Genomic DNA, 14,465 nt, shown 5'->3' on the forward strand with positions numbered 1-14,465 from the left:
CAAAGATAGATGAAGCCTTATCCATATATTTTTTTATCACAAAGCTGATCCCTCCTTCCCCATCTGTAACCAAACCAGAAGTTGGTCATAATAAAATCAGTGGTGTTAAACTTTTGATGATATACCAAAATTGTCAACAATTTATAACCCTAGCTCATAAATAGCCCTCCCCTAAAATTAGCTCTCGCTCCCCTATAATTTGCTGTTTCAAAGGACCTTTTGAATCTTTTCAATTTTGTTCCCTTACAAACTCACTGTTTGCCATCTAATTTCTTTTTACATTGCAATTTATCCTGCAGGCATTACACCTCATGAAACGTGCTGATCCTGCTATACTCAGGAACATATTCACAAAAGTAAGTAGTTTGTATTGGATAATTTCAGAGAGATGTAATCATATAATGGCTGCATTAATTGAGTAATGGTAAATTCAAGATTTAGCTTCATTATGTAATGATATTGTGCTAATTTGTAGGTTAATTTTGTTGGTCAAGATAAAATTGACTTGATGAGGTTATAAATTTTAGAATGTTTGCATAATATTCAAATATTGTTGAAAATCATCAATCATCAATCACACTCCTGATCGAGCTCCTCAAAATCACTCTCCTGCGATTTTTGACATTTCGTCTGAATTCTGAAATGAGCGTCAGTAAAATAATTACTACTTCAAACAAATTCCAAAAATGTTAAACATGAATAAGGAGCGCTGTTATTAACGCTCCTGCCTCCTGACTACATGTATGCTTTGAGGTGCGCGGTAGGAGCGCCTGCGCGATCGCGCTCCTTAAAAATGAAGGCCTGTAAAGTATGTGTATAGAAATAAAATAAATGTAGTACCAATCCAATGAAATGCATCCCACATGAAGCTATGAACTTTCATCTTTTACCTTTGATATAGTATGCTACAGTCGAAAAAGAAGGGGAGCAATTTATGACAGAGTCGGACTTGATCAGAGGTTACTTGGGTATGCAACCAGAGAGAAATTACAATCCTCAAACTATGAAACTATTGGCTGGTGTTGTGGACCAGACAAAAGATGGGTAAGTATTTTGATATTGGAGACTGAAAAGTCCATCATGATTTTGGTGCCGGGCTTCCCAAACTGTGAGTGAACATCCACATGTGGGTTGGCGGATCTTGATTGAAAAAGAAAGCAGTCTGCTCAAGTAGTGAAATTGCTTGTCCCTTTCAAAGCTGGTTTTGAAGCTGATAGGTATCAAGTCATGTAGGTTATGTGGCGTCAGGCATAAAGAGAAGTGAGGGATGCACATCTCTACAGGGATCAAAATAACTCAGGCACCTGAAGGCAATTTGCCATCCAGGGTGCCCCTTACCATTGCCTTGGTGCCCCTTCAAATGTGTATTTTTGGACACATTTTATGGCTGCCTTGGTGCCTTAGCATGCTTTAGCTGAATTGCATTGACAATAAGTACCCTCACAAAACAAATATGTCTACAGGAATTATTTTGGGAAGGGTGATTTCATGAAAAAAGGGGGCTTTTTGTCACGTTAGCACTGTATGTTGCACAGTTTGCTCTGCTACTGGACTATAGTCTATAAGTAAAGCAAAAAATTGGTTATAGATAGAGTTTTATTGCAAAACATGATAAGCGCCAAATACATGAAAATAGAGAACACTGCCAAATGATTGCCGAAAGATGGTGCAATTACATTTTTTTTAAATATGGCAACCTCTCGCAATATATCCAATATTGCGATAAACGCCACATTTTCATTTAACACAATTAGTCTTTTTCTCAACTGGGTTTTTTGCATTTTGCGATGAAACTCTTCAGATGCTGCTTACAAAAGAGCATGTAATGTATAGCATGATAAAACAATGTGTACTCATCACATCTATTTTAGGCTTGTTGCACATGGTATACATGAATAATTTCCTGTCTAAACCATTAATTAGAACTGAAGTTATTGAACTCTCTAAAGAACTTGTATGGGTCTAAAAAGTGTATGATGCTACATAGTACCCTATAAGATCAAAAGATTTATTATCTAATTGATTGGTTTATTCAGGAAGGTTTGTCTTACATTTTTCAGTCCCCATCATATTCAGTCTTTTGCATGCCTACATGATTGATTGGTTTATTCAGGAAGGTTTGTCTTACATGTGTAGATTACTAGATCTTGAATTTTCAGTCCCCATCATATTCAGTCTTTTGCATGCCTACATGCTTGATTGGAAATCTCCAAATCAACAGCTTGATATCCACATCAGGATTCTCACACATTAATTGACCGTATAGTCACAGGGATACATTTATAATTAAAGACACAGATAAAAAGAATTTATCGCGTCTGATGTCACTGTAAATTACGATCCTTGATTGGTTAACACAGGTTAATCAGCGCGTAAAAGGAAGACCGATCTATCTGGTGCTGATCGGAGAAAAGGAAACGCAGCAAATGGCGAAAAATTCCGTACTTTTACAACCTGCAAAAAGCAGCTTTTCTAGGCATTGTGGACATGGTGCCTTCGCCAAAGAAAGTTTCCTACTATAAAGACCTAACTTTTGAGATGAATTGCATGTCGAAAGGTGCAAAATTAACAATAAGGCGCCCGGTTATAAATCTGTGTTCAGCAAGTAATCATCACGACACTTGTAAACAAACCGTGCTCGAGTTTGATTGACAGATGACGTCAGACGCGATAAATTCTTTTTATCTGTGTCTTTAATTATTGATGGCCGCCATCAAATTTTTGCTGGTTTCATAAAATGTCCATGTCTTAACTCATTTGAAAATAAACAGGGAATGTTAAATACAAAACAAGACAAGTTAGTAAAACAAACAAGTTTATTGCCTTAGTCAATTTGGCCAACTTATCATTATTGACATCCATGGAATCCATGGAAATGTTACACTATGATCAATTTTAGTCAGGATTTAATAAATTAACTTAAATTGCCTATTCAAGTTTCCCTAATTTCATATGATTAGTTGATATGAAGTGCCATACCATATTAATAAAAGATCCCTAAGATTTCCAATATCCGTCTTTGTTTCTTTCATACCAGGTGTGCTTATAAATGTAGGAAATGCCCTATCCTTTATGAGGGACTCACCTGAATGTGACATTTTCTGCAGTGCCCCAAAAATAGTAATAATATTCACCCACATGAGCACTCAGACCTCATATAAACCTACACAATTTTTGCATCATAGATAATTAAGTAATCTCGTTAAGATTTTGCTTTTACAACACTTACATACACTTGCCTATCCTTCAAGTAGTAAGCAGGGGCTCTCTCCACGGATATACAATTTCAATAATTGGATCACCACACATACTTGACTTAACCATGCTATGATAATTCTAGTCAACCATGACAGTTAATGCTGGTAAAATGCATATTAATTTATAGGTGGTAAAATGCTATACAAATTACAGATCCCACATTGACCCCTTGATTTTGCAAGTTTGTTTGTTTTTAAAACAACAAAAAATATAAACTGATTTTTAAACTTCAAGACACACTCAGTGGATGGTACATGTATGAGTAAATGAATATAAAACCTACTAGTGCCCTATTGAATTTGACATTTGAATCAGTGACATGCACAGCAGTCCACTATTATGTAGAGTAGTCAGTACACAGTCTTCACATTGCAGTACCTGCTTCAATTATGGTTTAGTATGTGCTTAAAGTTCCATTGGCATCATAAACAAAATACAAAATAATAATACTTAGCAAGCATAATACTAGTCCAAGCATGAGATTGCATGCTTTAGAGTACATTTACTGTTGGCTGTTGAACTTATTTGAAAAAGAAACCAGCAGTTCCAATTGACTGGGGATGGGAAAATTGTGTAAATGCCAAGGGTATAACATTGAAAGTCACATCATGAGGATGTACATGCCCCTAGCAGGGAGGATCTACGATTTGAAAAATCAACTAGAGGCAAATGGTGGTCATAGACCACAAACCTAGCTGGGGCATGTTGGTGTTGTGGAGGTATCTGACCCCTGCAAAATGTTCCAAAAATGTTCCCCTGTCATGAGGTTTGTTGTCACCGAGTTTTGAGTCCTGTACTCCTCACAGATGTCCAGAAAATGCAATTCTAAGATTTGACCCAGATGACCTGTGACCAGACCCCTGCAAGATGTTCCATAATTCACCCCTGGTCATGAGTTGTCACCGAGTTTGAGCCCTGTACCTCTTACAGATGTCCAGATAACGCAATTCTAAGATTTGGCCCCAGAACTTAGTGATGTCTTTTGAGCTGACCGTGCAAAATGTTCCAATATGTTCCCCAGGTCAATTGCAAATCCACAGTAGGGTTGCAAATATACCATATGTCACTCGGAGTGCGACAATTTGTACAGATAAATTTATCACAGGTATTTTTTTATTAATTTGACCATTCGTCTGCATATTACCAAATATAACCCATTTTGGGCTACCGTTTTTCTGCGAAGGTCATTTATGTCGACAAATTGTTCACAAATCCACAGTAGGGTTGCAAATATACCATATGTCACTCGTAGTGCGACAATTTGTACAGATAAATTTATCACAGGTATTTTTTTATTAATTTGGCCATTCGTCTGCATATTACCAAAAATAATGCATTTTGGGCCACCGTTTCTCCCCGAACATCCTTATGTCGACAAATTGTTCGCAAATCCACCACAGGGTTGCAAATATACCATACGTCACTCAGAGTGCGACAATGTGTACAGATAAATTTATCACAGGTATTTTTCTATTAATTTGACCATTCGTCTGCATATTACCAAATATAACCCATTTTGGGCTACCGTTTTTTCGCCATGAAGGTCATTTATGTCGACAAATTGTTTGCCAATCCACAGTAGGGTTGCAAATATACCATATGTCACTCGTAGTGTTACAATTTGTACAGATAAATTCATCACAGCTATTTTTCTATTAATTTGGCCATTCGTCTGCATATTACCAAAAATAACGCATTTTGGGCCACCTTTTTCTCCGCATAAACATCATTATGTCGACAAATTGTTCGTAAATCCACCACAGGGTTGCAAATATACTATACGTCACTCGGAGTGCGACAATGTGTACAGATAAATTTATCACAGGTATTTTTCTATTAATTTGACCATTCGTCTGCATATTATGAAATATAACCCATTTTGGGCTACCGTTTCTCCGGGAAGGTCATTTATGTCGACAAATTATTCGCAAATCCACCGGTTACTTTTAAGGATATACTCTGATTTGAATGCACACTAACCAGGGCCGTGACACTCGTATTCAATCCCTGTATATCAGTAAGCTTAAAGACGAAATACCTAGGGGAAACTGGGGAAAAGTGGAAAAAAAAAATTTGTCCAGCCCAAACAGGATTACGAAGCAAGGCAAGGCAAAACTTATTAAGGTTTACAAGATACATATTTGGTGCATACGCACCGATATGAACCTCGCGCCAATCAGGCCGTCTTCACGTACTAGAGGTAAAGTTTGACATATCAGATATCGCACGACTCTGTGGTATATTTGGTTAACAAGATAGAGGGTTAAGAGCCAGTCTCCCTTATTATGTACCCAAATCAGGGGGGTTGTGATACAAAAAAAAATAGAATTTTCTCTAAAAAATAATTTTGGTACATATTAGCACCAACAACTCACATGTAAAATATGAGCCTTACTTGAAAAATTCTTGAAATTTCAGCCTCTCTGAGCCTTACTTGTTTATGGTAAACTTTGGAGGTGCATAACATTGTGCGCCATCATCATCCCAACCTGCATTTTGCATTTTTTTAAAGTACCAAATGGTTACATTACAAAAACCAAGAAAAAAAAGGGATCTTGATGGCGCACAAAATCAGCAAATCCAATGATTTGATGAAAAGCGCCCTCGTGCAAACTTCAAATCATCATAACGGGCTGCGCCATCAAGATCCCAAGTCCGAACAAGTTTGAAATTACAGACCTCCATGGCAAGTTTCATTTTTCAGCAAAAATTTTTTGGGATTTTGTTGGCGCACAGAGTTAACAGAGGTCAAAGGTCAAAATTTCCTATTTTCGCACATTTTTGCACGCCTGTATTATTGCGCGCCAACGTCACCCGACTCTCCGAATAGGATTTCATCAAAGAAGAGGTAATTCTCTGCAAGAACTGAAAAAATTAGCTTGGGATCACTTGATCTTCATATATTTCTGATTTTTTGAAAATGGACTTAGCCTCATTTTGGAGGTCAATTTGACCTCTTTTTCCCACTCGCTGCACAATGTGGGCTTTTACTGCATCACAAAAAGATGCGCCAACAAGATCCCAATTTTATTTTTCATCGTCTAGCTTCTTTGGCGACCAGTAGACAAAAAACAAGCAACAGCTAATTGGGATCATGTGGGCGCAATAATATAAAAGAGGTCAAAGGTCACGCTTTGTGCCAAAGTGATGCATATTTGCCTATGTGCAGCACGAAAAGTGGAACTTTGACCATAATAAAAATGTGCGCCAACAAGATCCCATCTTACTTTTTGGATGATTGGATAAAGGGGCTTATGTATAACTTATAACAAGTAAAAAAAAGTGGGATCATGTGGGCGCACTAATTCAATAGAGGTCAAAGTTCATACTTTGTGCCGAATTGGCATTACATTGCCTATGTGCAGCACAAAAGTAGAACTTTGACCCATAATAAAAATGTGCGCCAACAAGATCCCATCTTACTTTTTGGATGATTGGATAAAGGGGCTTATGTATAACTGATAACAAGTAAAAAAAAGTGGGATCATGTGGGCGCACTAATTCATTAAAGGTCAAAGTTCATACTTCATACAAAATTAAACGATTTTTAGCCTAAAGTTGCCGAATGCAGCAACCTTTCACTCAAATTTTGCAAAATATGACTAAGTATTTTGACAAAATTTTTTTTTACTCTCACCAACTACCATGATGGAATCAGCATCATCTGAAATGCACTCACACAAGTTTCTATGAGACATGTCTGGTGATCCCCATTGAAAAAAAAGTATGAACTTTGACCTCTATTGAATTAGTGCGCCCACATGATCCCACTTTTTTTTACTTGTTATTAGTTATACATAAGCCCCTTTATCCAATCATCCAAAAAGTAAGATGGGATCTTGTTGGCGCACATTTTTATTGCGCGACAAAGTTCCACTTTTGTGCTGCACATAGGCAAAATAATGCCAATTCGGCACAAAGTATGAACTTTGACCTCTATTGAATTAGTGCGCCCACATGATCCCACTTCTTTTTCACTTGTTATCAGTTATACATAAGCCCCTTTATCCAATCATCCAAAAAGTAAGATGGGATCTTGTTGGCGCATTATTTTATTATGGGTCAAAGTTCCACTTTCGTGCTGCACATAGGCAAATATGCATCACTTTGGCACAAAGCTTGACCTTTGACCTCTTTTATATTAGTGCGCCTACATGATCCCAATTAGCTGTTGCTTGTGTTTTATCTACTGGTCGCCTAAGAAGCTAGACGATGACTAATAAAATTGGGATCTTGTTGGCGCATCTTTTTGTGATGCAGTAAAAAGCCCACATTGTGCAGCGAGTGGGAAAAAGAGGTCAAATTGACCTCCAAAATGAGGCTAAGTCCATTTTCAAAAAAATCAGAAAAATATGAAGATCAGGAGATCCCAAGCTAATTTTTTCAGTTCTTGCAGAGAATTACTTCTTCTTTGATGAAATGCTATTCGGAGAGTCAGGTGACGTTGCGCCAATAATACAGGCGTGCAAAAAATGTGCTAAAATAGGAAATTTTGACCTTTGACCTCTGTTAACTCTGTGCGCCTAAACGAAATCCCAAAAAATTTTTGCTGAAAAATGAAACTTGCCATGGAGGTCTTTAATTTCAAACTTGTTCGGACTTGGGATCTTGATGGCGCAGCCCGATATGATGCTTTCAAGTTTGCACGAGGGCGCTTTTCATCAAATCATTGGATTTGCTGATTTTGTGCGCCATCAAGATCCCAATTTTTTTCTTGGTTTTGTAATGTAACCATTTGGTACTTTAAAAAATGCAAAATGCAGGTTGGGATGATGATGGCGCACGATGTTATGCACCTCCAAAGTTTACCATTTGCAAGTAAGGCTCAGAGAGGCTGAAATTTCAAGAATTATTTTAAGCTGAACGAGGGCGCTGTGCACGCTCATATTTTACATGTGAGTTGTTGGTGCTAATATGTACCAAAATTATTTTTCAGAGAAAATTCTATTTTTTTTTGTATCACAGATGGGTACATAATAAGGGAGATTGGCTCTTAAATGCACAAAGTGCTATATCTCATTAACCAATGATCCTACAGAGATGTGAGCACTGACTTTTTTGTTCTTTATGACCAGAGGAAAAGTTTGACATATCGCACGACTCTGTGGGATATTTGGTTAAAAAGATAGATTGTTAAGTACACAAAGTACAAAAAAGTGACTATATCTCATTTACCAATGATCCTACAGAGATGTGACCACTAACTTTTTTGTTCTTTATGACGAGATGAAAAGTTTGACATATCGCACGACTCTGTGGGATATTTGGTTAAAAAGATAGAGGGTTTGGTGCATAAAGTACAAAAAAGTGACTATATCTCATTAACCAATGATCCTACAGAGATGTGACCACTGACTTTTTTGTTCCTTATGACCAGAGGAAAAGTTTGACATATCGCACAACTCTGTGGGATATTTGGTTAAAAAGATAGAGGGTTAAGTACACAAAGTACAAAAAAGTGACTATATCTCATTAACCAATGATCCTACAGAGATGTGACCACTGACTTTTTCGTTCTTTATGACCAGAGGAAAAGTTTGACATATCGCATGCGACTCTGTGGGATATTTGGATAAAAAGATAGAGGGTTAAGTACACAAAGTACAAGAAAGTGACTATATCTCATTAACCAATGATCCTACAGAGATGTGACCACTGACTTTTTTGTTCCTTATGACCAGAGGAAAAGTTTGACATATCGCACAACTCTGTGGGATATTTGGTTAAAAAGATAGAGGGTTAAGTACACAAAGTACAAAAAGTCACTATATCTCATTAACCAATGATCCTACAGAGATGTGACCACTGACTTTTTTCGTTCTTTATGACCAGAGGAAAAGTTTGACATATCGCACGACTCTGTGGGATATTTGGTTAAAAAGATAGAGGGGTAAGTACACAAAGTACAAAAAAGTGACTATATCTCATTAACCAATGATCCTACAGAGATGTGACCACTGACTTTTTAGTTCTTTATGACAAGAGGAAAAGTTTGACATATCGCACGACTCTGTGGGATATTTGGTTAAAAAGATAGAGGGTTTGGTGCATAAAGTACAAAAAAGTGACTATATCTCATTAACCAATGATCCAACAGAGATGTGACCACTGACTTTTTGTTCCTTATGACCAGAGGAAAAGTTTGACATATCGCACAACTCTGTGGGATATTTGGTTAAAAGATAGAGGGTTTGGTGCATAAAGTACAAAAACATGTGCAATTTCACTTAGTTGCCAGCGGAAGAAAACGGGAAGATTACAGTGGTTTGTTGCCAGCGGAAGAACCCGAACGATTACAATACCTAGCTGGGGGGTGTAAACCCCCCAGCTAGGTAAATAATGCTGAAAAGGGGGGTGTACCCTCCACACATGGACACATACACCTTGCACCTGTCAGTCAGTATAAATCACGATCTGAGCCACATGAGCATGAAAAGCTTGGTGCCCCAAATGAGAATAAATCACTGCGCATGCATGCATTGCACAGGTCATATGCCCAGGAGATCACAGCCAAATCCCCGTAGCCACAAGTCAGTGATCTTGTGCGCAGCACTCGAGGGGTGAAGGTTTGAATCCTGGGGGTGCCAAGTAAAAAATTTGTTCATCTTCTCTCCTTTTTTGTTCCTCCTTTCCTTTCCGATAGCCATTTAAAACCACATTTAGCGTTTATAGGGTAAATATGTTTTACAGCCTTGAGAGGTTATTTTCATCATCTATGTATTCCATGTTTTTGGTCACAAAGTTTTACTAACAGTAACATTTATATTTTCATCCTGTGGTAGGTTTTTATGGGGGGGTGTACTCAAGCATTCTTGTGCCCACACTGTGAAATCATCATCATTGCAGTGCAGTGGTTCCCATTACCATAAAGCCAACTTCAGTGTGAGAGCTGTCTATCTACCTACTTGACTTTTAACAGCATCTGTGATGTCCCAAATGATTTGGTATTAATGGATTGATGTACGGTGGCTTTTACTTGCACAGTGATGCACAAAAATATGCCTTCACAATGTAAGGAAAATAGGGTATTTTGACAAGAAAAACTAAAAATAACAATTTAGAAGTAAGGGGACGCTTATCATATTTTGTCAATGGAATGTATTTCTAAACATTTGATGATTTGCAATTCACAATGTAAAGAATTATGTTGTATCCATTGCAACTCATTGAGCAAGGTAAAGTTTGAAAAAAATCCAAAACATTTGTGCAATATGATGAAAACTATACTGAAAGGGCGCTCCTGTTAAAAAGAAAACCAAGGCACTAATTCAGAATTAGAGGGGTTGCGATGTAATTTCATAAAGTACCCCTCTCTAATTTATAATACATGTACTATATTCAATATCAAGTCACCTGGATGTATGTTTCCCCTAGCACTTGTTCAGTGTGGAGGGGGCCCTCTCTGACATTACAAAGTCCACCAATTTGTCGCGTCCAGTCACTGTAACCATGCAGTTTTAGTTTCCCAAAAAGAGGCCACTTTAAAACTAAAATAAAAGTCGGATTAAAAGCTAAAACAGATGTACATGTAATCCTCACATGATGGTCAGCCCTCGAATTAAGGATCTGAAGGGGCACGGCAACTTTTTTAGGGCAAGTTGATAATTGCCGTGGATTTTCACTGAAAAGGCAAGGCAGCACGGCAATTTGTAATATTTCAAAAGGGCATCAAGGCAACTGTTGAAAATTTGAGAAGGGCACCAAGGCAATTTTTCAAAAGCGAATAGATGCATTACCGTCAGCTGAATTCGACACCAAAGTAAAATTCGACTCTCAACTTTACACTAAAACTAACCTGATTGCTTAAAATTAAACCTGCTTTATAATACAAAACAATAAAAAATCAACAGTTTAATTTACTTAAATTTTGCGATCCCTAGTTCTGAGCTGCAAAACTGACTGGAAACAGCGATGAAACAGCTGTAACTTTGGTAATAATATTGATCAAATTCGCCGGGATAAAAACTATTTCGTGCAAAACATATCTAGAGATGGGCTCACATGTACAAGATACCGGAAGGGGGATCGCCATCAGCTTGCAATGGGAATCGCCATCAGTTTGCAATGGGAAGTCAATGTTTGATAATCGAGAGAACAATTGATTTGCCCAGCGCTCAGATTTTGTTCACGACACGAGGTCGAGGAAGCTTAGTTACTTAACAGCGTTTCTGATTGGTCGATAGTACGTTGAAGGTATTTCTCTGACCAATCGAGAAAATGAAGATTTCTAGCAACCAGATAATGTATAAAAGCCGATGTGATTGGCTGAATATGTAAGCTTACGTCGGGGTAATGAATATTAATTCACATCACAACAAACTATTGTGTATACTGTGATTGATAGCTGGGTTACGATGCTCAAAATAGCGATCGTGTTCAAGATTTTCGATTTAATTTTCCACAATTTTGCTGGGATTTAACCAGTACTTGTTAATGATTTTATACTGAAGGGGGAGGGTTGACCGGCTAGGGCACCCACGGCAACTTCATTTAGGGCCACGGCAAGTGACTGCCGTCGGTAAAGGACATATTTTGAGGGCATTGCGGCAATGGGGGTGGGCACCCACGGCAATATGCCGTCGGTGCCGTGGGTTAATTCGAGGGCTGATGATGGTGAAGCTAGAAAAACAGTGAATAAAACATGATGACAACTCACAGCGACAGGAACTGAATATAATAATATGGAGCCCGTAGCCTACTTGTTCAGTGTGGAGGGGGCCCTCTCTGACATTGCAAAGTCCACCAATTTGTCGCGTCCAGTCACTGTAACCATGCAGTTTTAGTTTCCCAAAACGAGGCCACTTTAAAACTAAAATAAAAGTCAGATTAAAAGCTAAAACAGATGTACATGTAATCCTCACATGATGGTGAAGCTAGAAAAACAATGAATAAAACATGATGACAACTCACAGCGACAGGAACTGAATATAATAATATGGAGCCCGTAGAGGGCAATAATCCTGCAATATGATGTATTTCTACATTGATGATGTGAAAATGAAATATGCTGTTGAAGACTCACAATGTTATCTCTGAACTGCTTTATTTAAAATCTATACAACGTAGCGTGTTGAAAGGCAAGTTCCCCCAGCATACAGTGAAATCAGTTTCATAGACTAAATATATTCTACTGTCTCAATACTGATGATGACAACTGTAGTTTTATAGTCATGTGTATCATATGCAAGTAATGTTTTTAACATACAGGTTATAAATGCAACCACATAAATTTTGCAAAGAGTAGGAGAAAAATAATGTTGATAAATATTTTTTTTCTTACTGTTTTTAAAGGTTTATAAAGTTAACTGAACAAAATATACATGTATAAAAGTTGTAAAATAGAAACAGTTGGTTTTAAAAGAAGGTGCTCCAATACATGAATCCTGGGGTTTTCTACCGAATTCAGTTTGACCAAAATTCCTCCTCACAATACAATATGTGTAGTCTATAACGACGAAGGAGATGGATTAATCTCTGATACATATGGTCATTTTCACAGTAAAGGGTGTAACTTTTGATTCTAGGGTCAAAATTTCAAACCACTTAAATATGTTTCTGTTTACTGAAATCATGCATAGAAGCAACTTAAATTCCAGTAAAATAATGTTTCAAGGCTTAAACCTTTTGATTTCTAATAAAAAATTTGACATTTCCATAACATTTTGGTTAAAATCTAAGAAAAAATGTATTTTACATAACCTCAGAAAATTATGACATGAAAGCTGGAATACATGTGAAATCCCATTCCAAAGTAAGTCAACAGATATAAGTTAAATTTTATACCATGTTTTGCTATGTTTGTAATTGCAGTTTTGAAAATTTTTAACATCAAGTGTCATTTACAATGGAAATTTCCAAACCTTAAACATATTTTTAAGTTTTAATTGGGTTCCTAAAATAATTTGAATGTCTAACTTCATGTACAAATACTACTTGATGAAAGGAACCTCCCAGCCAAGTTTCATAGAAATTGGAGTTATTTTTTAGAATTGGCAATTCAAGCGATTTGTGTTTCGGAGGCTTCAGTTAACAACACAGGTGATCATAAAAGTAAAATATTTGGCTAACCACTACAAGTTGACATAAAAAAATAGGTAAAAAATATCACAATTACCAATTTTCATGCTTTGCTTCTAAGTATTGAATTTCAGTTGTGACAAAAATTAAATTATCACAGCAAGTCATTTTTTTTTGTTTCGGAGGCTTCATGTTTACAATTGTTAAACATTGCAGAAGTAGTTTTTTTTAAAACAATAGTGTTGGGATCATCTAAGCTGTTATTTTCTTGTGTATATTGAATCAATGATTCTATGCGGCAGATATTGTAGATTTATCACATGTTAATTTTTTCACCCATTTGTTAAGTATGGTGTTTTTTGCATGTGAAGCCTCCGAAACAGTCTTTTTTGGGTATCAGTATATTTTTCAAACATAAAACCATAATGTCAAATTTTTTTTTAAATTTATGACATTCTGCACATATCAAGTAATAATTACAATGCAGATATCAGTATGAAACACACCAATTTAGATATGCATAGATGATAATTAATCTTATTGTTGTTTCGGAGGCTTCATTTGTTTCGGAGGCTTCAATTGTTAACGGAAAGTTTGTATTGGGTCCCATTTTCAAACGGTGATATATATCTCCACGATTTAAAAACATGTGACTTGAGGATCTACTTTGCTACATTTTGATAAATAGATTGGATGAGCTCTTTTATTTATATTTGCACAAGCCTGCTGAACAGTTTGTTTCGGAGGCTTCAAAAAAGTTAACGGAAAAACAGCTCTTTGAAGTCAAGATTTTATAAAAATTTTAAAAGCTTGCAAATCGACTAATTTTTGTTACCCATTTCAAGTTAAGATAACAACTGTTATGAATCAAGAAGAAGTGAAGAAATAACCAAGAATTATGAACCAAAGCTACACCCACAAAGTTTGTTAACAATTGTTAACGGAAAATGAAGCCTCGAAGCGACAAATATCAAGTCCGGTTCTCAAAAATACAGGGCTGTTCACAATTAATTCTAATGTGGCAGTGTTTACTGAACATATGACTGTACTTTCAGGATAAGAAAAATTATCCATGAACTAACTGAAGAAAACACAGGGTTTTACAAAAATGTTACTGTTTTTTATAGTTTTTCAAAATGGCAATATTAAGTACATTTAAGCCTGCTAAAACTGAACGCAGTAACTCCCAA

General features: G+C 36.7%; 1 protein-coding gene across 1 annotated transcript in view; it reads left to right on the top strand.

Annotated features, from left to right (window-relative positions):
- LOC140141935 (electrogenic aspartate/glutamate antiporter SLC25A13, mitochondrial-like) overlaps positions 1–14,465 on the top strand; it is a 52,837-nt gene that overhangs the window by 14,683 nt on the left and 23,689 nt on the right. Inside the window, exons 2-3 of the mRNA XM_072163818.1 lie at positions 300–356; positions 902–1,044. Of these exons, the coding sequence (XP_072019919.1) occupies positions 300–356; positions 902–1,044 (200 nt within the window). The remainder of the gene's footprint in view (positions 1–299; positions 357–901; positions 1,045–14,465) is intronic.

Source organism: Amphiura filiformis, chromosome 20 (assembly GCF_039555335.1).
Source record: "Amphiura filiformis chromosome 20, Afil_fr2py, whole genome shotgun sequence".
Classification (NCBI taxonomy): domain Eukaryota; kingdom Metazoa; phylum Echinodermata; class Ophiuroidea; order Amphilepidida; family Amphiuridae; genus Amphiura; species Amphiura filiformis.